The sequence below is a fragment of the Gallus gallus genome, chromosome 2 (genome assembly GCF_016699485.2).
Source record: "Gallus gallus isolate bGalGal1 chromosome 2, bGalGal1.mat.broiler.GRCg7b, whole genome shotgun sequence".
NCBI classification, from domain to species: Eukaryota; Metazoa; Chordata; class Aves; order Galliformes; family Phasianidae; genus Gallus; species Gallus gallus.
Window position 1 is genome coordinate 96,722,803 of NC_052533.1, and position 27,671 is coordinate 96,750,473.

General features: G+C 40.2%; 1 protein-coding gene across 7 annotated transcripts in view; it reads left to right on the forward strand.

The window, feature by feature from the left end:
• The window catches only part of SPIRE1 (spire type actin nucleation factor 1), a 125,211-nt gene that overhangs the window by 79,301 nt on the left and 18,239 nt on the right, over positions 1-27,671 (forward strand). For 4 of the 7 annotated variants that reach the window (XM_040696643.2, XM_025147816.3, XM_046938002.1 and 1 more), the window contains exons 5-9: positions 7,025-7,108; positions 7,796-7,960; positions 14,645-14,731; positions 15,109-15,238; positions 26,995-27,158. In XM_040696643.2, coding sequence (XP_040552577.1) covers positions 7,025-7,108; positions 7,796-7,960; positions 14,645-14,731; positions 15,109-15,238; positions 26,995-27,158 — 630 coding nt within the window. Of the gene's footprint in view, positions 1-7,024; positions 7,109-7,795; positions 7,961-14,644; positions 14,732-15,108; positions 15,239-19,108; positions 19,151-26,994; positions 27,159-27,671 lie in introns of all 7 variants that reach the window. The other 3 variants (XM_040696641.2, XM_040696644.2, XM_040696642.2) reach the window with 1 other exon arrangement.

The window sequence follows — 27,671 nt, forward strand, 5'->3', positions numbered from 1 at the left end:
AATGTAGCATAAAAAGGAAAAATAGGTGAAGCAAATACAAGATGGAATGCTGTAAATCTTGTTATACCATTTTTAAATAGCCTCTATAGTTGATACAGGTAGAAGTCATGTGATCACACTAGGTTTGCACCAGTGAAAACTGCAGTATTGTTTCTGTGCTCTTCTCTTATTCAAATACATGGAAGAATCTTGATTTGTGAGGAATGTGGTTAAATACCATTCATGTCAATAAATTTCAGAGAACTGGATTAGGGGGTGGGATGTATAGACCTATAGGATCATGTTTAGTTACCAGCATATCTACCAGGCATCCACATGAACATCTACCAGTCTATCACGTGAACACCACTAGCATCATAGCAAATGGAGCGTAGCTTCAGATAGGGCTTTAGTGGCATGCATTTGGATGAGTGCGTTACTCAGAAATGATGAAACAATGAGTGAGCCGTTAATGTCATCTCCATGGATGTCAAATAAAGTGTTTCAGGCACTTTGTCACATACTTGATGCTGTGTGGATTTTATTTCCAGTCTGATTCTTTGTGTATAAGCAGTCAGCAGACAGGGAGATGACATTTCCACTCTTAAAGAGGATGAAATGTTAGGTCTAATAGTTGCACAGGAAAGGACTCAAGCCAGAGATGGGAAAGGTATGATACTGCCATTGCAATAATTAAAAAAAAACACACAAAAAAAAACAGAATAACAGTAGTAAAAATGCATATTTCTTTAGATAACAGCAGCAAGTCCCAAAGTAGGGTTGAAATTTAATTAATTAATCTGACCTAACTTTGCATATTTTTGCACCTACCAAGGTGAAGGTATTGTATCACGTTTACTGGGTTGTTTGGATTTTTTTTCACTGGGGATCTCCTCATCCTTAGTTTAGTAGTGTGGGGGAAAATGGACAACAAGGTAGAGGAAATTTATGTGTGTGTGAAGGTAGCTTGAATGTCTGTGAAAATGAATGTCGTCTGAAAGAAAAGATTAATCTTATTCAGGATCATCAAAAAGTCATTGAGATCACCTTTGCTGGCACCTAGAACTGAAGGCACAAATGAGTGATATCCGTGAGATAAAACAAATGTTGTAGAGTGTCTGTAAAAGGTCACATATATTGCTCAGAGATGGCAGCAAGTGTGACTCTGAGAGACACAGAGAGGCTATTTAAGCACAGGAATACAGAAATTGCTGTTATAGACTGGAGTGCAGATCCATCTGGTCCGCTGTCTGTGTTGTGAGGCTGATTTATTGAGAGGTTATCTACTCTAGTCCTCCTTCAACTCCATGGTACAGCCCAGGCTTACTTCCTTCTGAAGGGAATGCTCCACATGTGCTTACTGCCTGAGTGACCAGTAATGCATCCTTGCTGCAAACAAGGCTTATGGTGTCTTGGGCTGCATTTGGTAAAATATTGCCAGCAGGCCAAGGGACGTGATCCTCCTTGTTGGTGAGGCCATGCTGAGAGTGCAGGGTCCAGTTCTGGAGAGAGTCCAGTGTAGGGCCAGGAAGGTGATGGAGGGACTTGAGTACATCTCGTGTGAGAACAGGATAAGTGAGCTGGGACTGTTCAGCCTAGAGAAGGAGAGGCTCAGGAGGGAATGATATCAGTGTCTATAAATACCGGAAGGGGGAATGTAAAGGGGACAGGGCCAGGCCCATTCCAGTGGTGCCCAGTGCCAGGACAAGAGGCCATGGGCACAAACTGGAGCACAGGAGGTTCCCTCTGAACACCAGGAGCACTGGCACAGGCTGCCCAGGGGCTGAGGGGTCTCCTTGAAGGCCTCCAGAAGCTGCCTGGCCGTGGGCCTCAGCACCCTGCTCTGGGTGGCCCTGCTGCAACGGGGCTGGGCCAGGGGAACATAAAAAGTACTGCCCACTTCAGCTGTTCTGGGATCTTGTGAGTGCTACCCATCAATAGCGATGTCAGCCGGTAGCAGTGATAAGCATTTGTGACTGAGCTCTGAGTGGTAAACACACAACGAGCATAGCTGATGCTCAAAGGCAGCATGTGACGTGGTCAGTAGTTTACTACAGGAAGCATCTTGTACATAGATGTCTTAATGTACCACGTCTCAAAATTGACACATACCTCCAAATTTTTTGAAATGGAGGCACATCCTAAAGTATGAAGATTAATGTTCCTACCAAACTAATTAAAATTTTATACAGTTTTTTAACTGCTCACATCTTCAATTGCAGTGGGAGTTCATTCAAAACTTGTCCATAATTTCATTATGCACGGTATGCCTTTTAATTAACTAAGCTGTTAGTAGAATACAGATAAATCTCCAATCTGTTATTTTTGTACTGTTCTTTTAAACTGTACTACCTATGATTCCTATCCTTTCTAATATAAAATCACAATTCTTTCATTCTGTCTGGATATATTTTAATGTTACATATAGGAAAATGTTAATCTACGAAGTATAATAAAACACATAAGTAGAAATTAAATTGTTCCTTTTTTTTCCCCCTCTAGCTTCATGCTATGTAAAGACTCAACTGGAAAATAGTTAAGAAAGTAGATTGTTACTTTCCATTTAACATGGCTATACTGGTGTATTATTGTACAAAATATTATTATAAAGGTAGTTAGTTAATGGGTACCTAAATAATGTTAATGGATAACTTATTTTGGAAATACAGTCACTAACCAAGTTACTCCTAATAGTTTAATGACTATGAAAGCTGTTAAATACACCTACTTAGATTATCAGAAAGCTCAGCTGGAGAAACTGAGCCACAAACCTTTCTGCTTTAACCTTGATCTGCCTGCAATCCCAGGTTTGCAGTGATTACACTTCTGCAACTGTGTTGTCAGCAGGCTTGCAGCCACATCACAGTTTGTTTGATCCCTCAGTTTAGGAGCTACTGCAGTCTTTTAACTTAGTGTTTCAAACATTTGGTTGGTTTCTTTTGCTTGTGTTTCCCTCTTTAATAATAGTATGTTAAGCAGTACCGCTGCTTAAGGTCACTACTGCCCTTTCTTGGAACCCACACCACTGTTGATGAGAAACTTTGATATTCAGTGGTACTCTTAAAATGACATGAAGAATGAGGGAATTTTTCAGAGACTGATAAAACTCCCTTCAACAACTGTCACCTGAGTTAAAGGAGTTTGGGCATCTTCATAAGGAGCATGTTTCTTATGAAGAAAGGCTGAGGGGGCTGGGCTTGTTTGGCCTGAAGAAGAGAAGGGTCCAGGGAGACCTCATTGTAGCCTTTCTGTACTTAAGGGGAGCTTATAAGCAGAGGGAAACTAACTTTTACATGAGCAGATAGTGATACGAGCAGGGGGGAAGATTTAATTTGGATGTTAGGAAGAAGTTCCTTAGTTTGAGTGTTGTGGAATGGTGGAAGAGCTGGAGCCAGAGAAGCTGTGGTGCCCCATCCCTGGAGGCACCCAAGGCCTGGTTGGATGGGGCCCTGGGCAGCTGAGCTGCTGGGGGGCAGCCCTGCCCATGGCATGGGGTGAGGCTGGGTGGGCTTTGAGGTCACTTCCAACCCAAGCCACTCTGCGATTCTGTGGAGTAATGCTGCTGGCTGAGCCTTTGCAATTTAAATCGAGATGGATAGCTGAATACATAAAAACAGTTTTTCCCCATAGGCATGTTGTATATTTTTAAATTGACACAAAAGGTGCAAGAGCACGTTACTAGTTTCCCTAATAGCAATGTAAGAATCACTTGTATCTGTGGCCAAATGAACAAGAATTCATATTCCGGGAACTGCAGGAGAATGTGTTCTGAAACTGGCGAAAGACAAAATGAAGATCTGCATTCCTGAAAATATCATCTTCAATAAAACGTTGTGTTTTAGAGCACTTTGTGGAAGCAAGTCCTTGATGCTTTGCTGACAAGTGCCTTACATAAGCTCGCATCTGTCACTAGGCACAGGAGCGCGTGTCCCAAATGGGGGACAAATGTGGGACACGGCAAATCAGCTGCCAACTTTTAATAGTGCAGGAAGAGATTTGAAGAAATTTGGTATTTTTGTTACTAGCATTTATCACAAAGTGCAGTTGGAGAAAAAAAAATGGCCAAGTGCTGTAATGGTTTAAAAAAGCCAGAGCTGTTGAAACCCGCGCTGCCTACACACCTAGCCCTTATTTCCTGAATGTGTGCCCAGGCTGTAAGAGATGAATCAGAACTGTGGTATGGGTTTGAGGTTCTGAGATCATTTTGAAAAACCCTTTTAAGATGATTTTGCTTTCTAAAAAGGAAACCCATTAGGGTTATTGTATTTATTATATCGTAATAGATTTCCTTAATCCACTGTCCCAAGGGTAAGAACAAATGGATACAGCAGCTGAGGTTACTCAAAGGTTTTGGATCACAGCTAAGTTTTAGCGAACGGTCTGTTGTGTTGTAAATGTTTGGTTTCCATAATTTACAACTGCAACCTGTTCCGAAACCTACCGATATTGGCAAGGGGTGCTGGAGGGAAATGGTAATATTTCATTCTGTCTGGAAATTTAAACGTAATCGTTTGTCACAGTGAATTTATTCCTTCCTAAGCAGCACCTGACAGATGAAGAGGAATTAGAGAAACCTTCATAAATCCTGGCTGCAAGGACAGAGTACTCTGTTTCTTTCTCTCCTGATTTTCCAAAGCTATCCATATTTTATAGTGATGGAAATTACTTTACAGTTCTCCAATTACTGAATGATGAGATGCATTTAGGGGTCTGAGCTGTTGTGGGTAAGAGAGATCTACGGCTATGACAAAGTGAGTTGTTCTCCCTGCAGCTTTTCCACCCCAAACAGCTCAGTGTTGGGTGGAGTGGGTGTCTGTGTCCACACACGAGAAGTGCCAGGAGCTCTCAGCTGGATGGGGAGGAGCAGGACTCTAGCCTGGGCAGTAACCTGTGCTTATGCCAGCTCATTTGTGTCATACAACTGCTCTTTGGGAGACCTACTGCATGGATGCTGGATTTGGCTCTCCCAGCTTCCCAGTGTTTGATAGCCAGCATCACTTACACCTGAGTTTTCTAAAGTAGAAACTCCCCCTCTAGCTATGTTACAGATAAACTAATTAGGTGGTTGCCTTATTTGGAAGATCTTTCAGATGTTTAGGTGTCAGGTTTTGGGTTTGTTTGTTTTTTTTTCCCCACTTCTTATTCTTTACTGTAAGGAGAAATAGGTTGTAGTCTTTTTAGCTTCATGGAACATTGATGTCAGTCAAAGGCATCAGCCTTTGGGCATAAACCTGCCTGGTTAAGTGTGTTGTAGGGAACATCACTGCCGAAGTGGGTAATTGCCACAGGTCTTGCTGAACAAAGTGAAGGTTAAGCATCTGGAACATGCTAATTTTAAAAAATTAATATGTACCTTCCAGCAGGTACATGGAAAGGAGGAGCAAATCTGACAGCTGTGAGTTCATTTACTGAAGATAATTATTTATTATGATGAAAGAAAAGGAGAGAGTATTCAAATGATTTTATGTTTTGCAATTTATTAGTAAATGTTAGCCATTCACAAGAACACAAGTAAATTACAGTTCACAGATATCACCATCCTCAAAATTATTACTTCAGCTTTGGAAATGACACGGAAAAGAAGAAATGCTGGATGGGAAAATATGCATAAATGAGGCTTTTGTGTTACCAGTTCTTACCATTTTTGTTGTTGGTTTTTTTTTTTTTTTCCCTGTGGAAAAGGATTATAGCCCGTAAGTGGTAGACTGAATGCTGTGCACTGCAGCAGAGCCAGCACAAGTTTTCGTGCAAACACTCTTTCCCAGCTGGGCGTTCTGTGGCAATGCTGCAAGCCATACCAAAAGGTTCCTGGAGTGTGCGGTGATAACTTACTTCTGTAGTATAGGTGATTTATGGGTTTTCTGAGAGTCTTCCTGTAAATTATGTATTGTTTTTCATAGGACGGGGTAGTATTTCTTCTTTGATGTGAAAGCGAGTGTGTTATTTGCTTAAATAAGACAATAAATAATCCATCTGCTGTCTTTCCAAAACCTCTGTGGTGGCTGACTCACTCACTCACATGTCTCTGTCATCAGCTGTGGTAGATACTTGTTACGTGTGCAAGTTAAGCCCTCTTCCAGCACTTGCATTTCTTCCCTAGGAATGAATACAGTTTAGGAACTACTTGTGGGAAAAAATGTTTTACAAATTATGCTTGTTTTTAAGCTTTCTGGGAAGCTGAAAGGCTGAATTGAGGCTCACTGTTCAGGGTCTGTTAAAGGAAGAGCTTGAGTGCTCAACAGTGTGAGGAATGTTTTTAATATATAGATACGTATGTCTCTATCAGACCTCTGAACTATGGGTTTAGTCTTATACAATAATGAATTTGTTAGCAGAAGATTTAGCTATGAATTTTAATACATAAGTAACAAGAAAACAGATCAAATTAAACATTGGTAAGGAATGGAGTATTAAAAATTTGTTCGTAGTGCTGATTGTGCTGATTCCAGAAAAATTCAATACAGAAGTAAAATAGAAAATAGCATTTTGAGTATGCAATTATTTGTGAATAGGATCATTTCTCTCAAGTCACTCAAACCAGAAATTTAAATCTTTTGCTTGCATTTGCCTGTATGTGAGCTTGCCTGTTTGTTCACTGTAACTTTTGTTACTATGAAAGCTTTGGTTTTCCTATTTGCAAACATTCTTTTTCATATTTGCATCATCTAATCTTGTTCATAAATAGTAATTTTTACTTATAAAAGATCCGTTCCCTTTCCTTACTCAAAGATTTTGGATTCTGAGTAATAAAACCATGTAATTGTGCTATACAGGCTATTTAATTTCTATGTAAATACAAGTCTGTCACTATTCTGTCTAAAGGGTTTCACATAGTTTATTTCCCCTTGCAACTGGTTTCCTTGGAATTTCTCATTCTGCACAAATAAGCTGTCTTACATTTGGCAAGTAACAGTATTTTTGTTAGAAATTGTTCCCTTTTCTGTGTTGGAATTTAACAAATTTGCTAGTATTTTTTTTTTTCTGTGCATAGCTTTAAAGTATTGCCACAGTTTAGTTTATTGACTAATTTTCTTTTCATTGGCAGAATCTGAAGAAGATTCAAGAAATGGATAAAGAGACAAGTGATGAATCCAGCACAGATCTTGATGAATTAAAGAATGCTGACTGGGTAAGACAACAATTGAGTACTGATTCAGCATCGTCAGTAATTTATAGATCTTCACAATGCTTACCTAAAATCGCTTATTTTATATTAAAATCATTGTTGATTGAAATCAAGAGTCCTCAATTTCAATTTCCTCTCCACCATCTATTCTTCCAACTCTCCACCCATTGCTACTGCTCAAAAATAAGAGGGAAATGCACGTGGCAAGGAGAGCAAAAGTGTGTTATTTACTAGACCTCAGGATTTGGAGTCTGTTCCACAATTTCTGTGTGAATCGCTCCTAGAAATTTTTTCAGAAATATTGAAGGCCTAAGGGAAACAAAGTTTAGGATTCTGTCACTGTTGTAGTTCGCATAACACCAGTTGTACATCTAGAAACTTTTCTGATGAGCATATGTATTTGAAATGACAGTTTGGATACATGTTAGAAGAACTTTGAAATCCTTTCTCTGTATGACTTAAGTGATGAGTATCACTTGAGGTGAAACTGAGTTGCAAAAAAAAGTTTTCATAATGCTCATGAGGGTTAAAAACAGGGTTATATAAGATAACAACAAACAAAATGAGGTTTGGTTGATGTGTTAGAGTGATACAGTTGTATATATTTGGTGGTATCCTGAAAGGAGAATGAGCAACAACATGGGTTGGTATGCAAGTACTGAAGAAAACTATGTTCTCTTTTCTCTTCAGGCTCGTTTTTGGGTACAAGTGATGCGGGATTTACGAAACGGTGTCAAACTCAAGAAAGTCCAAGAGCGTCAATACAACCCACTCCCCATAGAATATCAGCTCACGCCGTATGAAATGCTGATGGATGACATTAGATCCAAACGATATACCTTAAGGAAGGTCATGGTAAGTCACGAGCATTACTAGAATTTGTCAAATCCAAAATGTTATTTTATTTTTTACTTTTTTTTTTTTTTCATTTCTTCATATAGATAGTATTGATCACGGCATCTTAAGTCTGTGTAGTATTGAGAAGAAAAATGTGAAAGCAACAAATGTGTGTTTTGTTTTCCATAAGGCAGGCATTTAAAATTTTGAAAGACATTCTTGTCATATGCTTGAACAAATGATTTTTGTTGGTTTTATGGTAACTGTAAGAATCATAACAACAGTCCTGTCACACTTTCTACTGAGACACTGTATTAGGTTTCTGCTGGGGAGAACATTTATGTTGAGATGCAGCTTAATTTATGCAATATAAATGTGGCATTCCAGAATATAAAGTGCTCTCCTGTTGTTACATGAATGATAGATCCAGTGATGGAAAAGGAAAACATACGGTGCTTGAAAACTTAAATTGCTATGATCTGCTAATAATTTTCAAGGAGTGCTTTCTGTAAAACATTTTAAGTCTTCAGTTTGTATACGTACAGCTCAATTATCTTCAGCATATCCTACCTGAAAAAAAACAACAACAATGCTTGAGCAAATTGGAGTGGGTTGATGAGCCTCTTCCTAGATACTCAAAAAGGTACATGTAAGATTGACCTGGGGAAGTCTTCTCATCAGGACTCATCTGATATCTACTGGCATCTCCCAATTCTTTTGGTTTCTATTGTGTTCAATGTTAAGATGTTCTTCCTGATAAAGCAACAAGTGATCTAAAGGGATCCTTATCCTTACTAGGACATTTTAAACCCTTCTGTCAAAGGCATGTTTTTGATCAATATCAGAATTCATGCCCTGCGCTTACTATCTATGCCTGTTGTTAGTTAGAGAGGAAGCACACTGTTAGAATATCCAGTATTCAACTATATTTGCATTCCTGAAAAAAAAATGACAAAACTTTTGCTAGTGAGAAAGCCATGTTTCCAGTAGAAAAATTCAGAGATGAAAGAACCAGCAAGCATGTAGTTCTATTAAAGATCACTAGAGAAAAGAATAAAGAAGGAAAAAGTTGGAACTATAACATGGAGAACAAATAAATGAATCCTGTTACAATGTAAGTGCCTCTTATTGTATGAGGTGAAAGTATTTTCCTAATCAAGGTCTGAATTTAGGCTATCAGGTTTTTGTCTGCAGCATTTTTCTGTTAAGTCATTAGGTTAAAATACACACCCAGGAATGATGTCTATCTATCTTTATACTAACAGTTCAGAAAATAATGCTATCTGCTCATACTGTCCACTGCAAAAGAACAGTCCCCCTCAGCTCTGTGATTACTGTATGCAATCAGGATAGTAGCTGTGTTTGAATGGGAACCCCTGGGTCATCTGTCATGCTTTTGGCATACTGGGCTTTAATTCATCTGTTCAGCAGGATCCTGCCTCTTCTGAGGAGATTTTCTTCATTATCTAGTAGGTCTTGGAGGCACAGCTGCTCCCCTGTTCATCCAGGCTCTCACTGTATATGAAATCCCCGCTAGCATCTATTTTTGTCTTTCAGTCTTGCCTACTGGCTGGATCCAAATTGACCTTTGGGCGTAAACATGAATTGAGATTCCAATCAGCTGCAGGTACAGGACCTGTAGTGCTATCTCTGAAGCAATTGCTGCCTTAGTCTAAGAACTGCTAGTGACCTGCTGTTAGAAAAACACCTTCTTTCTTGTTATAAGCTGTCCGACCCATAATCTGGATTCTGCTGCAGGGTCTGCTTGCAGAATGTGCAAAACATGCGCAATAATAATGCAGTTCGATATGAAATGTGTGGAGCCTGAAGGATTTGTACAGAATTACAATTTTGGTTAGATGTCATAAATACAGCATCTTTTAGCTGACTGCTATGGGTTAGAGCTAATTATATATATTCCCATCGGAGGAGACTGTCATGCTTCTTGAAATAAAGGAAAAAATGACAAGAACCCTCAATCTGAATTTTAAAGCAGCCTGGGAAAGATGGATTATGTTTCTTTCTATCAGTCAAAACAGATGTTTGGCAAAATTTTTATTAAGAATATTTTTTAATTTTCATATATGGGTACTATTTTTAGAATTGATAGCTTGTGAAAATGCATGCTGCTAATGATAACAAGGTAGATCATTTTAAAGGGAATAAAATCTAACAGAAATTCTTTTATCTTTATGAACATAAGGCCGTGTTAAAGAGTAGCGTGATCTGTCCCTGGCTGCTCAGTACTCAGGAAAGGAACAGTTATTCCTGTAAGGTGCATTATTTAGGAACTGTTTTGATGTTTCAGATTGTCAGCAGTGTTAACAGATACCAATAACTGAAGCTGTTGTTTCTCACAAGTCATCTGTGATAGAGCAGCTATTCAAAACGTCTTGAAGACATAAAATGTCAAATTCTGGACTTTTTGCAAACAATTGGTTTCAATAATTCCTGTGACCTCTACATTTCTGTTTCAGTACATATGAAAATAATTTCAAATTCATCATCTCTGTCGTTCTGATGCAAGAGTCGTTGTTTCTGTGGTTGTCATAGGAACAAGATTACTTTCATCCCAGCATTTTGTAATCTTTGCGTGTTTACCTGAGCAGCTTTAATAGATTTTTTTTTTCTCCTATGGAGCTCTCACTGACAGCAAGTTAGAATTGCAAAGCAATTAGCAGAGTCTGGGATATTGGGAAATTTTAAATTACTCCGACAAATTTCGTTTTTCTTTTTTAATGCCTGTGTGTAAATCTACAGCTTTTAATTCTTCCTCCATTCACAGTGAGTTCTCCCTCCTGCCCATCTCCCCCCTCCAAGGTGCACATTGCCCATTCTATTTCTTGAGCAGTAGGCAGCCCTTACATTAGTTTCTCAGTGCGTGGCTCTGAGGTACCTTCTATATAGTATACAAACATATTATTATTGCTTAATAATTAAATTCTTCTTAACTTATGGTGCTCATATCTCAGTAGTAGAGCTCTCCACTAATACCTCTGATACAGTAGTATGAGCTTGACTGTGTTACAGAAGGTAAACTTAGGCTTGTAGGCTGAAGTTATTGCTGTCAAAAATATCCAGTCATTTAGATGTCTAATCTGGGAATCTTCTGGCATGGTTATTCAGGTAGTTTCAGCAAAAAATTATTTATTTCATTATAGTATTTAGAATCTCACAGTGTTTACATTAACTGCAGTAACAGTTGTAAGTGAGATTTCAGACATTTTGAGTGGACGTGAGGGATGTGAGGAGGACATCACTAAGGACAACTCCAGCCAATTTGTCCGGTTGGGCATTACAGAGGCTGTTCTGTTGTCAGAATTGTCTTTAGTGAGTGGTGTTCAGGTGCTCTAAGCGGGGAACCATCCCTTTGTCATTCTCTGCCTTTGTCACATGTTTCTGCAGAAGTACAGGAGGCATGCTAGGTACAGCAGTGAGCATTTTGAGGTATTTATTTAGATATTAGTTTGCAGCTGGGGCTGTTGGTATCTGACTAAAAGCTAATTTTGCATCTATTCTGTATCTGTGCAATGTAGCTCTGATTAGACTTTAATTGGGCCATGAATTTTAATTAATTAAAAGTAAAAGATGCACGTTAAGTTGCTCATTACAGCAAGAGTTAGTTTGAGTGAAGAGATGGATCTGACATGGACAGAGAAGATGAAAGCTCCCCTTCAATGTCTTTCCCATCAGCATCTTTTCAGGAGCAGAGGAGGAGAAGGGAGATTCTGCCCTTGGTGCTCCCATTCCTGGGTTGTTGGCTCATGCAACCAGTAAACATGCACTTGCTTTGCCACCAGCTTCGTCCACATCCTGTGAAAATCATTTAAGCACAAGTTATTTTTCTCCTTTTCCAATATGGGAATACTGCTACTAATTGCATTCTGATGGCGTTAAGTCAGTGCATAGAGTGCCCTGAGGTGAAAGGCTCAGAGCCATGTATTATTTATTTCCTAGTGTGATGTGCGGAGAGTTGTTCCCCAAGGCTGGAAGTGAGATTATCAGCGTACAAAATGACTGTTCTGATGGTAATAACTCTCAACTTAAGCTATCAACTTTGACATCTGATGAACAGTAACCTGGGGACGGGAGACTTAGCATTTCATTAAGAATCTGCTGGCCTCGAAGAGCAGCTCAGTCTTTAAATAGAGGAAATCAGTCACATCACTTAAATTAAGGCTCTCCTTATCATAAAATGTCCAATCGCCACTTAATATAAATCTTTTTCATTTTAATTTTACTGTACTGCTTCTAGGAAGATGACATGTTGGGTGGTTTAGCAGCTTGGTTTTCTGTGGCGGACAATATGAAGTTCCCTCTAAGGAAGCTTATAGCGTGAGTGGGGGGAACACTGGACCATGTCTGGGGTAGGATACCTCCAGAAAGGGTGCCCAAGAAAGCAGTGAAACAGTGCAGGGGGACTCTGCATCCAATTCCTTGTCAGGGAAAGAATGAATCTTCAATGGGAGGCTGTCACGTCCTCAGCCTATACACTGAACATGTTTTGGGTCAGCAGATCTGGTGTGGAAGCTGTGTGGCCTTGGTGAGGTTTAGTTAGGGTTCACTCAGATGACCATATGGGAATTTAAACTCATTTTTCTGACTGCAGCATTCCTTCAGGTTAGCAAACATGATTTGACAACACAGAGCTGTGTCTTTACATGCATTTTATCTCTCCTAAAGAAAGTCAAACCATCTGGCTCATCTAAAAAAAAAAAAAAAAAGAAAAAGTGTTGAAATGTGGGACATTTAATCTAAGCAGTATAGTATTATAGGAGTTTCTGTCAAACTGACGAGTGAGACTGTTAGTCAGGTACGGTATAGTAATGGAAGGTGCCAGAAATATGTGTGGCATGGGATGTTCTCTCATCCCTGGTAGGGTGCTTGGACACAGTGCTATATAAAGACTGAACCTGACAAATGGGGTTTGTAAGCAAATCCATACCATCATTTCCAGCTTATAGTTTATACCTTCTTCAGAAGATAGGAAAATCTCTGTTGCCTTGTTTTATACCCTGTTGTTCTATATATATGTATATGTAGTGAATTGCTGTCTCAGTGATGAGATGTATGTGCTCTTACCTCCTAAATGAGGTATGGGAGGAAGAAATGTCTGTCTCTTCAGAAAAATACGAGTGAATGAGAACACTTCCCACACATCCTCTCTTCTGGTCTCTTATCTGTACTTCAGTGTCATAGCATTCTAGTTAATTTCCTTTGTAGACATATTGGCAAACTCTGCTTTACTCTTGACTAATATTTCAACGTGCACATGGAGAGGCAGACATGAAACATGCCCAGAGGATCTCTCTTCTGCTGGGATATCCACACCAGGACAGCTTCTCATGTCCAGAACAGCAGAGAAATTTGGTAAACACAAAAAACAAAGGGAGCTTATTTTTCATACATTGCTAAAAGCAAATCATTCAATCACATAAATGGCTTTGGTCAGAAGGGACCTTAAAGCCCAGCCATCTCCAACCCCCTGACATCAGCAGAGTTGTCACCCAGCAGCTCAGCAGCCCAGGGCCCCATCCAACCTGGCCTTAAGGGCCTCCAGGGATGGGGCACCACAGCTTCTCTGGGCAGCTGTGCCAGCACCTCACTGCCCTCTGAGTAAAGAATTTATTCCTAGCATCTAACCTAAATCTTTTATTTTAGTTTAAAGCCATTCCCCCATGTCCTACCACTATCAGACTGTGCAAAAAGTCAGTCTCCCTTCCGTTTATAAGCCTCCTTTAAATACCGGAAGGCCTCAGTGTGGTCTCCCCAGAGCCTTCTCTTCTCCAGGCTAAACAAGCTCAGCTCCCTCAATCTTTCTTTATAACAGAGATGCTCCAGCCCCCTGATCATCCTCGTGGCACTGTGGACACACTCCCAACAACTCACATCTTTCTTTTGTTGGAGGCTGGGACTGGGTACAGTACTCCCAGGTACTCATGAGGGCAGAGCAGAGTGGGACAATCCCTTCCCTCTTCCTGCTGCCACCTCTCTTTTGATGCAGCCCAGGATACTGCTGGCCTTTCAGGCTCCAAGCACTCACTGCTGGCTCACGTCCAGCTTTTTGTCCACTGGGCTCTCAGGTCTGCAGGCTTGCTCTCCGTGAGTTCTTCTCCCATTCTGTACACATATCTGGGACTGTCATGATCCAAGCGCAACACCTTGCACTCAGGTGCAATCTTTGTTTTCATAGTAGAGCTTGGGGGATGATAGGGAGATCAAGACAACCTCTTGAAGAGCATCAGAATCTAAGAACTGAGGGTTAGAGACTGTGCAGTGGTTGTCAGAGGGTCATAGCTCAAATACATGTTCCTAAAAAATGTTGGTGCCTTCTCCTCCAAACGAGACACAAGCTTTGTCTGCATTCTCCTACAGATGTGATTGCAGTCTTAATATTTAATTCCATCGTTTCAAAATCCTAAGTATTGCTGACTGATACTGCTGCAACTGTGGTTATTCCGTAGCTACAACTACCACCATCTACAAAGCTGAAAAGCTGTGATCTAATATGGCTTTTCTCACCTCTGTTCTGCATATGGATTGTTGTGCTGTTAAAACTGGTGGGCTTTTATGTCTGGTGCAGGTGTCAAAACACTGCAGGCTCTGTCAGGGATGTCCTGAGTTTTCAGCTGATCTCATCATCTGCACAAATATGAATGCAAGACGTGAAAATATATCTTCGTTTCACTTTCTCCTTTCCAGGTCAATGGTGATATTCCACCTCGATTAAAAAAGAGTGCCCATGAAATAATCCTGGATTTCATCCGATCGCGACCTCCATTAAATCCTGTATGTAATCCAGTGTTCTTTCCTAACGAAAATGTGGCTTTGTAAGGAATGTCTGTGTCCAGGGAGTATGTTAAATATAGTTTCTGACACAGGCTTTCAGAAATACTGAATTGTGTACGTAGAATGTGGTCTCTTGAAGAGCAGCGTGTGATAGCCTTGCACCAACCAGTGGCTGCTCCTGTTGGCAGCTCTTATTCTCTGAGTCAGGAAAAAATACAATTCTCTTCCCAGTTTCTGTGAGTTTTTCAAAAGAGTACACATAAAATCATAAAATAAAATGTCCCCCCCCCCTTTTTTTTTAATTAAAAAGCAAATCATGATATATACTTTCAAGGAAGCACTGTTTTATATAAATATAATTGTCTTTATCTCCCAAGGCCTCTGCAAGAAAACTGAAACCAACCCCACCACGGCCACGCAGCCTTCACGAGAGGATACTGGAGGAAATCAAGGCTGAGAGGAAGCTGCGTCCAGTCTCACCAGATGAGATAAGGCGTAGCAGGCTGGGTAAGCACACTGCTAGCTTTTACCAGCAACTTTCACAGCAAACTTTCCCCATAAGAAGCACCAATATCTGTGTAGCAATATCTGTGTAGATGTCGCTGAAGATAAAAATAACTCTTGTCCTTTCAGAATAAAGAACCAAAAGGCTTTTCTAGGGCTGTATAGTCTTTGTACTAGATTATGTTTAAAAATAGGGTACTGTGTGGTTCAGCTCGATCCCGCTGTGTTTTTAGTGTGTTAGATAAATGGAATACCATTATATTTCTTGTTGGACATGAGAGTTCATGTTAGATTTGATCAGACTGGAACGGATGTTGGTTCTCCCTGGTACACAATATTCCTTACATATCTTTAAGTGTTCTTTACATGTCTGTTTTTAATTAATTTTCTTCTCTTTGTTTCTTGTTATTAGCATCATCAATTTCCTCACTCTATTTGAAAATCTGCTTTTATTTTGTTTGCTGAAAGCATTGATTTCCATCTGCGATTCTAAAATGTGCTTTTATTTGTTTGCTGAAAGCATTGCTTCTACTTTAAATCTAAATCTTTGTTTCATTCCATAAGTTACAGAGCATGTGCATGCGTATCTGCAGTGGACAAACAATTAAGACTTGTTCTACAATGCAGTTCATTTCTGCCATGTGCATTCAACACCCTATTATAAAGTACAAATACTACACTTTCCAACAACCATCCATTTGCACTAGTTCAATGGTTCTGACATTGACAAAAGCATGACAAATGCAGCCTTATGTTGTGACATACTTTACTTTAAAAGCTCGATATTTAACTGCATTAGTAAAACTGAGCTAGCTGGATTTTTGAAGAGCGAAAGTGGCATCTAATGGTTGAAAAAGCATGAAATAATCCACGTACACAGAATATTTATGCCTGCCACATGTGCTTAAAGGCACTGATCCAGATTCAAGTGGATTGTGACAACCCATTGTCTCTAAAGAAAAATAGTTCCATTAGTCATTTTGTTGCATTGTTCTTTGAAGTGCTTGGTAGAGTTCAGTGAATGCTTGGGTGCAATTTTAAATGCATGATGTTTTCAATGTCGTTTCCTTGGGCCTTCTAGCTTCTGCTTTGTATTCAATTAATGCTTGCTGTATCAACCAATGTTTCTAATAGCTACAGACATGTTTCCAAATGTAGGAAGCTTGTAAAACCATGGAACGATTCTTTGCTCTTCTTTTCAACATTTAACTTCAGTGTTTCACATGTTCTCCGTGCCCTGTCAGGGGCAACAAATATGATTTATTTATTTATACTTTGCAATTTTTTAACAGATATAAATTGTGTCAAACCCATTTAGTAAACAGTTCCTAAAGCAATCTTGGATTTTAGAATATTACTGGTTGGGGCTTCTGAGTTGATTTCAGAATATGTCCTCCAGTAAGGAGTATCTGTCTTCCACCTGTTCTTCTCCTTTTACAAAATAAAGAATTCTTTAAGTTTTAGGATGAAGTAATATCCCTTCAGTCCAATGAATTGTTTAGATTAAGTGGCAAATTACTGGAGGTGTAAAAGGGTATGCATGTGAATTTTACTTTCCAAACATAGTTTTGAAGATTTGATTATTTTAATGTGGAATCATATAAATCCTTAATTTGCTGTTAGCATAGGAAAGAAAAAAAGGAACTTGAAAATAATGGTTATTTTGTTGAAACGTGGGGGTTGGGTTTTTGTCACATTGAAATTATTGTTTTGCCCAAAGTTCTTCTTAGAATAAAATACATTCCTGCAGAATTGAGGATGAAATACTGCTAGTGACCTTCCATGTATTACAAATAGATCTGCCACATAGTTTAGGTGGCAGTTACATGTAATTTAGTGTAGCAAAATGTGAGGCAAAAAGATTTAAGGATTACAAATCTAAGTAGAAACACAATTTAGGACACTTACACCATCTGGACAGAAATATTTGTTGATGTTAAAAAGACAGAACTGGAGAAATTAGAGTGAAATATATGGGAGTATATGGTAAGTTCCACATTTCCCAGAGTTTTTTGTTGTTGTTCACTTTATAGCAGTCAAGCACATACCCACACTGGTACTTGGGGAAGAGGGCTGTACTCTACAATTCCTCCTCTGCAGTATCAGTGGACCCGTGGCATATGCTTTCCAGCAGCCACAGGCTTTGCTCCCTTGCTCTGCACAACACAGGTGAGATCTTCTCCATCGTGAATTGACACTGAGCAAAGAGAGCAGCTGGAACAAAGCCTTCAAGCCATGCTCATGGGCTGCAGCTAGTCCAGGGCCAGCCATGGTTGAGCTAAAACTTCTTTGGGAATGGTAATTTAATCCTGGTAGCTGCAGTCACAAAGGGAGACAGCGGGGAGAGGAATCTGAGTGAGTTTTTGAATGGCTTCATCACATCATCAGAGTAAACTATCAAAACAAATGCAGTTTTGAGGTACGTGCCCTTTGAACTGAAAGCTTGGATTTATGACTTCAGCAAGTTGAGCTCATGGAGCTTGGAGAAAGCTTTACTCCATACACATTTCATCAGCCTTTAGTTAGGACTCAGCATTAGGTGATAAAACCCGTATGCTTTAACATGTATTTGCCTTTACGTTACCTTTGGACAGCAAATTAGATGCTTTTTCTGTGACTGCTGTCTGTGGCTGATGTTGTCTTGGTGATGAACTGCAGGAAAAATGCCCTGACTCCTAAGTTTGCCTCAGTGTCAGCCACCTACTGTGTTCCCTGCCTAAATTTACACTTGTGAGCAAAGGTTGTCCCAACACAACCCTTTTTCAACATGTTTTAGCACAGCAGTGTGCGTGGCTGACAGACCCCTTCGTGCTGCCGTGGGTGTTTGTCATCCACAAGCATCACAGATAAGCTGACGGCAGTTTTGACGTGTTCTGGTACATTCTTGTAGCTGGGCCTGGCCTGCTTATCTACATCAGCATACTGAAATTTTGGTTTCAGTTGAGAATATATCGAGTGCCTACTCCCTGAATGACGCTGTGTAACTTGAAATAGGGGTAGGCCGAGCACAGCAGTGGTTCGTGTGCGTCTGGGGCCGGGACTGCAGTCAGACCAAAGGGCCGGAGGAAGGTTCAACAGCTGTGCCATGTGATTTTCTTGTATCCAGAGATTGTAATTTCATGTGCGATTTCTTGTTATTAAGCTGCAAGGAACAAAGCTATTGGTTATGTAAACGTCCCAGAAATAAAGAACATCTGACCGTTTCTTATCAAGGAATAAAATGGCTGGAGGCCCCGAGAGAAGAGGAAAATATGGGTATATTTTAAAGGCTAGATCCACCTCAGGTTTTTTAAAAGGCCAAAAATCAGCACCGATCACACTGCTGTTAGGCCTTTTTTTTTCTTTCCTATTCAAGGAAACAACTGCTCAAGCTGAACTTGAGTGTCCCTCTTTATTAGTTTAATTATAATCATTGGAGATTACACTCAAAAAAATTAGAAATATTTATTTCAGGTCACTGAAACCTGTGTGAAATGTGGCTTTGTACTTTCAGCTTTTTTCAGCTCTTTTTTTCTCTCCTGTCACTCTTTCTCCCTCTCCTTTCTTTCTTTCATAGCATTTTGGTTGAAAATACTGTGGCATTAAGATACTTGCTTCTCGTTTTGGTATTTGATATTAATTCCAAAAATCTGGTTCTACAGTTATACAAGTATCCTTATTCTTGCTCTGTTTGCAAGTCCAACTTAATGTTGCTTTAGTTTTCAGACTTGAAGCTTTACTCCAGTGAAGCAGTATTGTCTGATACATTTTGGATTTAGGCAACAGAATCCAAAATGCCAGAAGTGGAATTTAAATCTTTGGTTTTCATTACCCCTCTGCTTTTCTAACAGCTGAATCGTTTTCTTTTTGTTGTTTTTATTTCTTTTTTTACAGCAATGCGGCCACTTAGCATGTCTTACAGTTTTGACTTGTCAGGTAAAAAGGTGCAGCAACACCTGACGTGGTCATTGTGCTTATTGTGAAATTTGTTCCATCTGTTTGTTGAATTCCCATGTAAGAAAGAAACTTGAAGGGATTCTTCCAAGGTATGGTCAGTGAAAATAAAAATTAAGATTAATTACTTGTATTAATAGCTACATTTCCTCTGCTTTGAAAGCATACCTAGGTACAGGAAACAGCTGTATTTCATCTGAAGTAGAGTGCTGGCATTCTATTCAAATAAATAACCTTCCTGAGGTAGCCTGGAGCTATTCCAGATTCTAAAAAGAATACACTGTCACCTTCAAGTCCAGCTTGCTTATTATTTATTAATCTGACCTTGGTGTCTTTACCGGCATCTTCTGACTAGACTGTTTTCTGCAAGACTTCATTTCTCGTGAGTACCCAAAAACTAGTTTTGAACTCTTCTGCCTTTCTAGATTTAATGAGCTACACCACTAATCTGGAAAGGAACTGTCAATTGTACTGAGTATCTTTAAGTAAATATTTTGAGAGTTATTAAATCAAAGACGTTCGCTCAAAAGAGACTAAACTTTCCTGCTTTGCTGGTTAACAAAGTAACTTGCAAAGTTTTACTGGTAACAGCTGGCATAGAGGAATTCAATAGCTGATCCTTCATCAACCATCTAATACCAAATGTACAGGCTTTTCTTAGTGGGCCATTAGTTAGGGCATGCAGTGGCTGTAAAACATGCTCTACTTCAGAGACAGCAACTTCAGAGAGAGTTTGTGCCTGCTAGCTGTACAATAAATTTGGTCCTCCCTCTTATGCATTAACTTTCCAGGTTGCTCAAGCCCAAATGTTATCACTGAGGCTATCGGTATTCTACATTAGCCTCAAAGATTTGTCCACTGAGGAAGTCTACTATGCTGGCTCTTAGCTAATTTCCCCTGGGTATCTCCTAAAACAAAAAAAAAAAAACCTGCATAAATCCATGCTCTCATTTTGTGAAGAAGCAACACCAGCTATGTCCTTCCTCTACCTCCTTCCAGTCACACGCGGAAACATCTCATCCACGGCTTGCGCAGTGCTTTCTTCCTCTGTTTCTCAACCCATCCTCTAACCTCTCTTTCCTTTAGAAAGGCATCATCTGATTGAAATGATACAAATATATATATATATCATTTGGTTACCATGATACAATCAAGTACAGTAGCTTTGTAATATAGAAGTGAAGTCCACCAGTGAATCTCTGAATGTGGTTCCATGTCATGGCTGAGCCAAGCAAACAACTTGCCATTGCCAAGACAGAGGAGGGGGCTCTTTCTCCTTTCTCTCTGCCCCAAGCATACCATTTCCCCTTCCTCCTCTGTGCTCATTTATTCAGAAGATAAACTGATTCAATTCATCTAAACTAGACACAAATACTCATATTTTTGCGAGGTTGGATTTCTGCTATTTCAGTGTTTTAAACCTGCTTGCTATCTGATCACGGAGCTGGCTGATGGCAGATAATGAGCATGGGTGGATGGGAGGAACAGGCTTTCCCTGTCACAGGCGGTGGCAAGCTGTTAATCCAGCTCAGGCCTTTTGTGAAACCGTGTGCTGACAGTGTATTGTACGGCTACTGCAGCTGTCTGGTGGGCTCCAAATTATGCATGCGCTTGGTGTCATGCTTTACTCCACTGAAAGCTGAAGTGTCCCCCGGGGGCAGATAACAGCGTGAACAGTCATACTCCAGATTTCGGAAAGTACTCTTCCGAATTTCAGATATGCCTGAAGTTGAAAGTTGCTTCAGTTTCAAGGCTGTAAAACTGAATGTGCCTGTCATCAATGGGAGAGAAATTTCATATCCATCCTTCTTCACGTGTCTGCTTCTTCTTTTGCCTTTTGTTTTTAAGAATCCCAAGGCATCCTCATTTGTTTAAATCCAAAAAATACCTCATTGATACTCCATTCATAATCAATTCATTATCATTATATTGTTACTTTGAAGAACTAACCACATAGCAATCTATACTGTACTCAGAATTGCACTTTTTGACTGACCACTGAAGAACTCTTCTTGTTTTCTTTGTCCATTTTCTAAATGTGATTGGGTTGGGTTTTTTTTTTTTTTTTTTTGGTTAGGGTTTTTTTTGGTTGTTTTTTGTTTTTTCTTTTTCCCAAGTCATGTGGTTCTCAGCAAGTAGCATCATATTGTGTGACTGAGTGGTCTGATAAATCACCTTTAGAAGTTAGTTCCAGATGATTAAAACCTCCCAGTTAGCTGGGTGTGAGGCACCAGATGAGCAGTACAGATGAATTGGATGGGCTGGGATTTAAGCAGGAAGCAAATAACCAGGAGTTTTGAGTGCTGTTACTTTGTATGGTTGCCTTGTTTGTTTGGTTTGGTTTGGTTTGTTTTTTTTTTTTTTTTTTGGCTGTGCTTTCATTTTCTGGTCACTGTTTCCACATACTTGCTCTTTCACTGCTTTCATTGCTCTCTGCTTGACGGAATTGCTGTCACAAAAACACACATCTGCTGAAAATCAGAATTGTTTTCTTCTAAGTGCTAACAGGTAGGCTCAGGGCTTTGTTACACGTACTGTATGTGACTTTCTCTGGCACCAAGCTGGTGAAGCTGATGTGTCACACTGCCCACCTATCTCCATGCCACTGTCAGCCTGGGGATGAGAGGAGTGCACATTCCTGCTAGTGAGCAGAGGGAGCAAGCACATATGATGACAGTAATCTGAGATATATTTCAGTATTGGCTAGGGACCAGTGCAGGCAGTGGCTACTTTCTCTTATAGAAAAATAACTTAAAAGCATCTTTATTTCTATGGACTGCATTGAACATGGCTCAAAAGACCAGCCACTAATTCCCTTACCACTCAAATTCTTACCTCAAAGCTGTATGCGCACCTACTTTGAAGATATGACTTAAACCACAGTTTGTTCATCTGGGAACAGGGGAGAAGAGAGAGAAGAAAAAGGAAACTGAAGCTTTTAAACAAAAACTTCATGTGGTTTCCAACTCTGTGAGTTAATTTGCATTACTGTTGGTTTTACACAACGTATGCCTCAGACCCTTCTTTGTGGAGGGGGGAACTCCAAGTCCCCGTAACCTCTTAATTTAGATAATACAATAATGAGTGTGTTGCAAATGCCAGCAAAAGGCTGCCTGCTTGGTTTAGATTTGTTAGTTCTCATGTCCTGGACTTCACCAGCCCAGCCCATTAAAAGGCGCAGCACACATCTGTTACTTCTATTCATTATATAATATTTCCCAGTATATTATACAGAACCACAGAATTGCAGGGTTTGGAAGAGACCTTTGGAGATCGTCAAGTCCAGCCCCCCTGCAGGTACCTTACAGTAGGTTGCACAGGAAGGCATCCAGACAGGTCTTGAATATCTCCATAGAAGGAGACTCCACAGCCTCTCTGGGCAGCCTGTTCCATTGCACTGTCACCCTTACCATAAGGAAGTTCTTCTGCATATTTGTGTGGAACTACCTATGTTCCAGATTTTGGCCATTGCTCCTTGTCCTGCCACTACACACCACTGAAAAGAGTCTGGCCTCGTCCAATTGACTGTTGCACTTTAGATATTTATTAACATTGATCAGACCCTCTTTCAGTCTTCCGTTCTTTAGGCTTACCAGCCCCAAGTCTCTCAGCCTGTCCTCATGAAGGAGATGCTCCAGGCCCTTCATCATCTTTGTCTCTCTCCACTGGACTCCTTCTAGGAGATCCCTGTTTGTTTGTTTTGTTTTTTTTTTAACAGAGGAGCCCAGAATTGGACACAGGGTTTCAGATGTGGCCTCAGTGAGGCAGAGCAGAAGGGGAGGATCACCTCCCTTGACCTGCTGGCCATGCTCTTTTTAATACACCCGAGGATCCCATTGGCCTTCTTGGCCACAAGATGCTGGCTCATGGCCAACCTGTTGTCTACCAGGACCCCAAGGTCCTTCTCTGCAGAAGTCCTCTCCAGCAGGTCATCCCCTAACATATACTGATGTATGTGCTTATTTCTCCCAGGTGCAGGACTCTACCCTTGCTTTTGTTGAACCTCATCAGGTTCCTCCCTGCCCAACTCTCCAGTCTGTCCAGGTCTTGCTGAATGGCACACAGCCTTCAGCTGTCATCCACTTCTCCCAGCTTTGTATTGTCAGCAGACTCTATCCCATTATTCAGGTCCCTGATGTTGAACAAGATCAGACCCAGCACAAGCCCTTGAGGAGCACCACTAGTTATGGGCCTCCAACCAGACTCTATGCCACTGATCACAGCAATATGAGCTCTGCCAGTCAGGCAGTTCTCAACCCACCTCACCATCCGCCATCATAACTAGCAGAACGTAAACGAGCATTAATTCTGCATCCATTTTTGTCTTCTTTCAAACCTAGTGCAAAAATGGTAATGTTGGAGAGCACATTTGCTGTATAGAATCAAATTCAAGTTTCTGCTGTCATTGTTTTCCAGGGAGAGCTGGTTGGGAGCAGACAGCATGGTTACATGGCTACTGTAGTTGGCATGTAATCTGTGGTCTGCTTATTCTTTTTTTCGTTAGAGACACATAATGTAAATCAAGGCAAATTTCATATAATCCTAGAATGTTTTTTCTCTCCCTTCTTAAAAGGCTAGTTAGGGAAGGCTGACAGAAAGATAAGTAATCAAGTCTAAGATGTGATATTGCAACATTTCCTGTTCTAACGATAGCTTGGAAGAATCTCTGAAGAAACCAAATATTAATGCAATGTGCAAGTACTGTTCATTGTACTCACTGCCTGAAAACATGGAGAAGTGATGCACTCCCAGTGGGTCTGATCCTCCAATAAAATCTAAATTCCAGGCTGTTACTCACACGAGTTTTTGTTGTTTGTTTTTTAATATCAGTAGAATCATCTTCAAAACATTCAGGTATTCTATGAAACTAGAGATTGTCAACTGCTATTCATTTTAAACAGGCAAATTTATTTTTTGCTTCAGTGAATTTTACATGAATTTCTTCTTGTCATACTCCTTTTTATAAGCACCTGTCTATTCATTGTTTCTGACTTATTTATCCTAAATAGCTATATCTTGTTTGTGGTGATATATGCTTATTTGCCACACTGTAATACTTCTGCTGCCTGAATGCATCACTAAAAGAGCTTATACAAAGTCATCGTATTTCTTTTCTATATTAGCTAAAAAATTCTGTTTTTAATTTTGAAACACATTTTTGTTGAAATCTGATGGATGAAGCTAAATTTATGTGATCCTTCCTTTAAATTATGATAATCCATCTTTTCATGTATATCCAGTACTGTAAGTGAAGGAGTGATAAACAGAACTGAAGCACTGTTGTCCAAAAAAAATGTTATAAGTCAATCGGTTGTTTTTTTTTTTTTAGTTTTACCTGTTGGGTTTTTTTTTTTTCCTTATTGCTTGAAAACACTCCCCTTTTTTATGGTGATAAACGATATTTCCCACTGAAGAGCCCTTCACAACAAATACTGTGGCCGTCTTCTAGGTTCACTTAAAGCTTCTCTGGTAGTCCAAGCAGACAAAAACAATATGTTTCTAAACAACTCATACATATGACAGCAGAAATAAAAACATTTGTAGCCTGTGTGGATAGTAGTTGACTACCTAAATTACCTCTAAGATGGACCAGAGATTTCCATTTCTGTAGCCTAAAGTCTTAGAAAACAAACCAAGCAAACAAACATAAAATAACAACGAAGAACAATTTATGTCACAGATCTCAGATATCCAGTTCTCTAATACCACATCCTGTAATGCTAGGGGATGTCTGGTGGATGTTGCTTCCTAGTCCCTTTCCCCAGCTCTATTGCGTGTTTTCTTTTTTGGAGAGGGCAATAATGCTGTCACTTTTGGCTGCCATGTTCCTGGTGCTGGGGCTCATGCTTTGGCTGGTCTGTTCAGGAGGTGCCCTGTGCAATCAAGAGACAAATCAAAGGTTTTTCTCTTTTTCGTATGAGAAAACCCTAAGCTACTTCATTCAACTGCTTGCCAGCTAGTTGGCAACAGGGAGGAGAGGCGTTTTGGTTTTCGTTTTCCTGCTGTCGCTTTCTGGAATTGCACAAAGCAGTCGTTACAGTAGGAATGCATTTGATGTGGAGGACACCCATGCTGTACTCGCAAAAATCTAGGAGGGGAGAAAAACATGACCTAGAAGCCATAATGCTAGTCAGGATAGCCATTAGCAAAGCCTTTGAAGATAGGAACTCAGGGTTAGGGAGTCTAAGTCTTTGATTGCAACTCTTTGTAGGGAGGACCTGAAGGCAGTAATAATACTGTAGTACACAGACTCACAGGCTTGGAATGTCACCATGGCTTTCATAACCCAAATAATCCCCTTTTCTTGCATTCTCAGTTGAAGATATGATTTATTGAGGAACTGTAATATGTCTGCTGCCCTTTCCTTCTGTTTTCAGCATTTAACAGTGACCTAATTGATTATTTTGAATGCATATTCATTTTACTTATTCTTATTATTATTCCTTTAAATAGCTGCTCTGGTGAGAATGTTGTAAAACTGACCTAACATGGCAACTAAGGCTTTGTCTATACAATGTAGTTTTAAATTAACTTTTGCAAGAACAGCTTTTATCAATGCAAATTGTGTTGTGGCAGCAGTGACCGTCTCTGTTTAAACCAGAGCAACGCTGCAAGTGACTCCAAGCGATGTGTGAGTGTTTGCATTGTTGGCACTGGGAATATCTGGACTAGATCATTTCTCTGCCGTAGTCCTCCTGGTAACCTAAGGTACGAGTCGTTTGACCTTCCATGCCTCTTGTCACCGTGTGTAAAAATGGGAATAATAACACTTCATTACCCTAACCCTAAAATACCTGGAGGCACTTTGTTATTACAAGACTGGGGAAGGAGTCATGTAATTACATGGGTAGAAGAATGCATTTGTAGGAAGACCAGATGCTTAGGCATACATGCAAATAGGAGATTAAAAGCTTCTCTTCATTCTCCCTCCAATGTAATTTTCTTCAGATCGGAATACCGCACTTTGTACTTTTACAGGGATAAAGCTGATTTATCAGACCAAACTCTAAGCTCCCCCAGAATATCGAAGCCTAGGTCATTATCTTAATGTCTAAGCTAAGCTAGGCTAAGCATGGCAGACCCTGGGCTTAAATTGCCAGAGATGCATCCTCATCGCACGCAGCCAGAAACCCTGAGTAATTTATTTGGTGGAGTTGCATCCTTGTAAAACACATGCAGATGAAGACAGAACAGCAGCTTCGTGTTTCTGCTGTTACATGAACATTTAGCTTCGCAAACATATTTTTAATACAAATGACCAGGCAAACCTACGAACGGTGCATATTTTTGATGAGTGCTAGTTATTTAGCTCATTCTCGTTCCTCTTCTGTGTGCTGCAGAATAAAGTGTAATTCTGTCCTCACAGGAATAACTAGATTTACTTCACGCTAAACCTCATAGTTGTTGTGTGTCGTTGCCTTCAGATTCACTGGAAACCCACTTGTCCAGATACGACTCTACCTTCTTCTGATACTTAGTTAATTAGAGACTCTACGTTGAAGGAAGAATGTTTTTGTTTTCAACACAGGAATTAGTTTTTAAAGCTGACTGGGGTTAGTCTGGGCTGGTTTTTTAGTACTTTGCACCGCTGCTTTTCCCACTGCTTTCATTCCTTCATACCGCTTCTGTGCCATAAGCCATCGCCTGTAGTTTTCAGCAAAGTATTGCTGAAGTAGAACAACTGCACATGTAGAACTACCACAATACCTGTTTCTTTTTTTTCCTTTTGTGCGTATGGCCTTTACAGTAAGGTTTGAGGAGGCAAAGTAGATTGATCTGCTTAGAGCACAAGGTCCAAGCACTGACTGTTCTGTTTCTTTGGCTAGATGTCTCTGCGCCGGAGGCTGGAAGGAAACCAGCGGATGGTTCTGTAGCAAATGGCAGCCTGGCATCGCGGGGGAAGCAGAACGGGGCCACGCAAGTGACAGTGCAGCGGAAGAGGCTCCTGAAGGCTCCCACGTTGGCTGAACTTGACAGCTCAGATTCGGAGGTAAAGCATCAGGACGGACCTTGCTTCTTGTTGGTCAGAACCTGGTCCTATTCCTTAATTGGCTGAACCAATCAGCTAAGTGTCTGTGCAGGTTGCAACGTGAATTTATGTGGCTGCTTCAGAAATAACAAGAACAGATGTCAGAAATTAGAACGTTCCTTACAGAAGTTAAATGATGATCTTGTCCTTAGTCCCAGTATTTACTCTTTTTTTTTTTTTTTTTTTTAATGCCCAGTATCTGTCCATAGTGTATCTGTAGCAGTTATGCTTTTGGGAATGTAGACAATTGTTCTTCACCCTTCTGGCACCCTTACAGAAGCTGTCATCAAAGGCCTCAGATGTGAGCCCAGCCCTACCATACCAGCTGTTAAATAAAGAGAATCAGCTCTGCCAGAGAGGTTGCAGTTCAGTGCAAATTCAGTGGCTTAGGCTGTTATGTAGGCTTAGGAAATAACACCCAGCAAATGTTTGCAGAGAGAGATGAGCAGATACCGCTTAGACGGGGAAGGAACT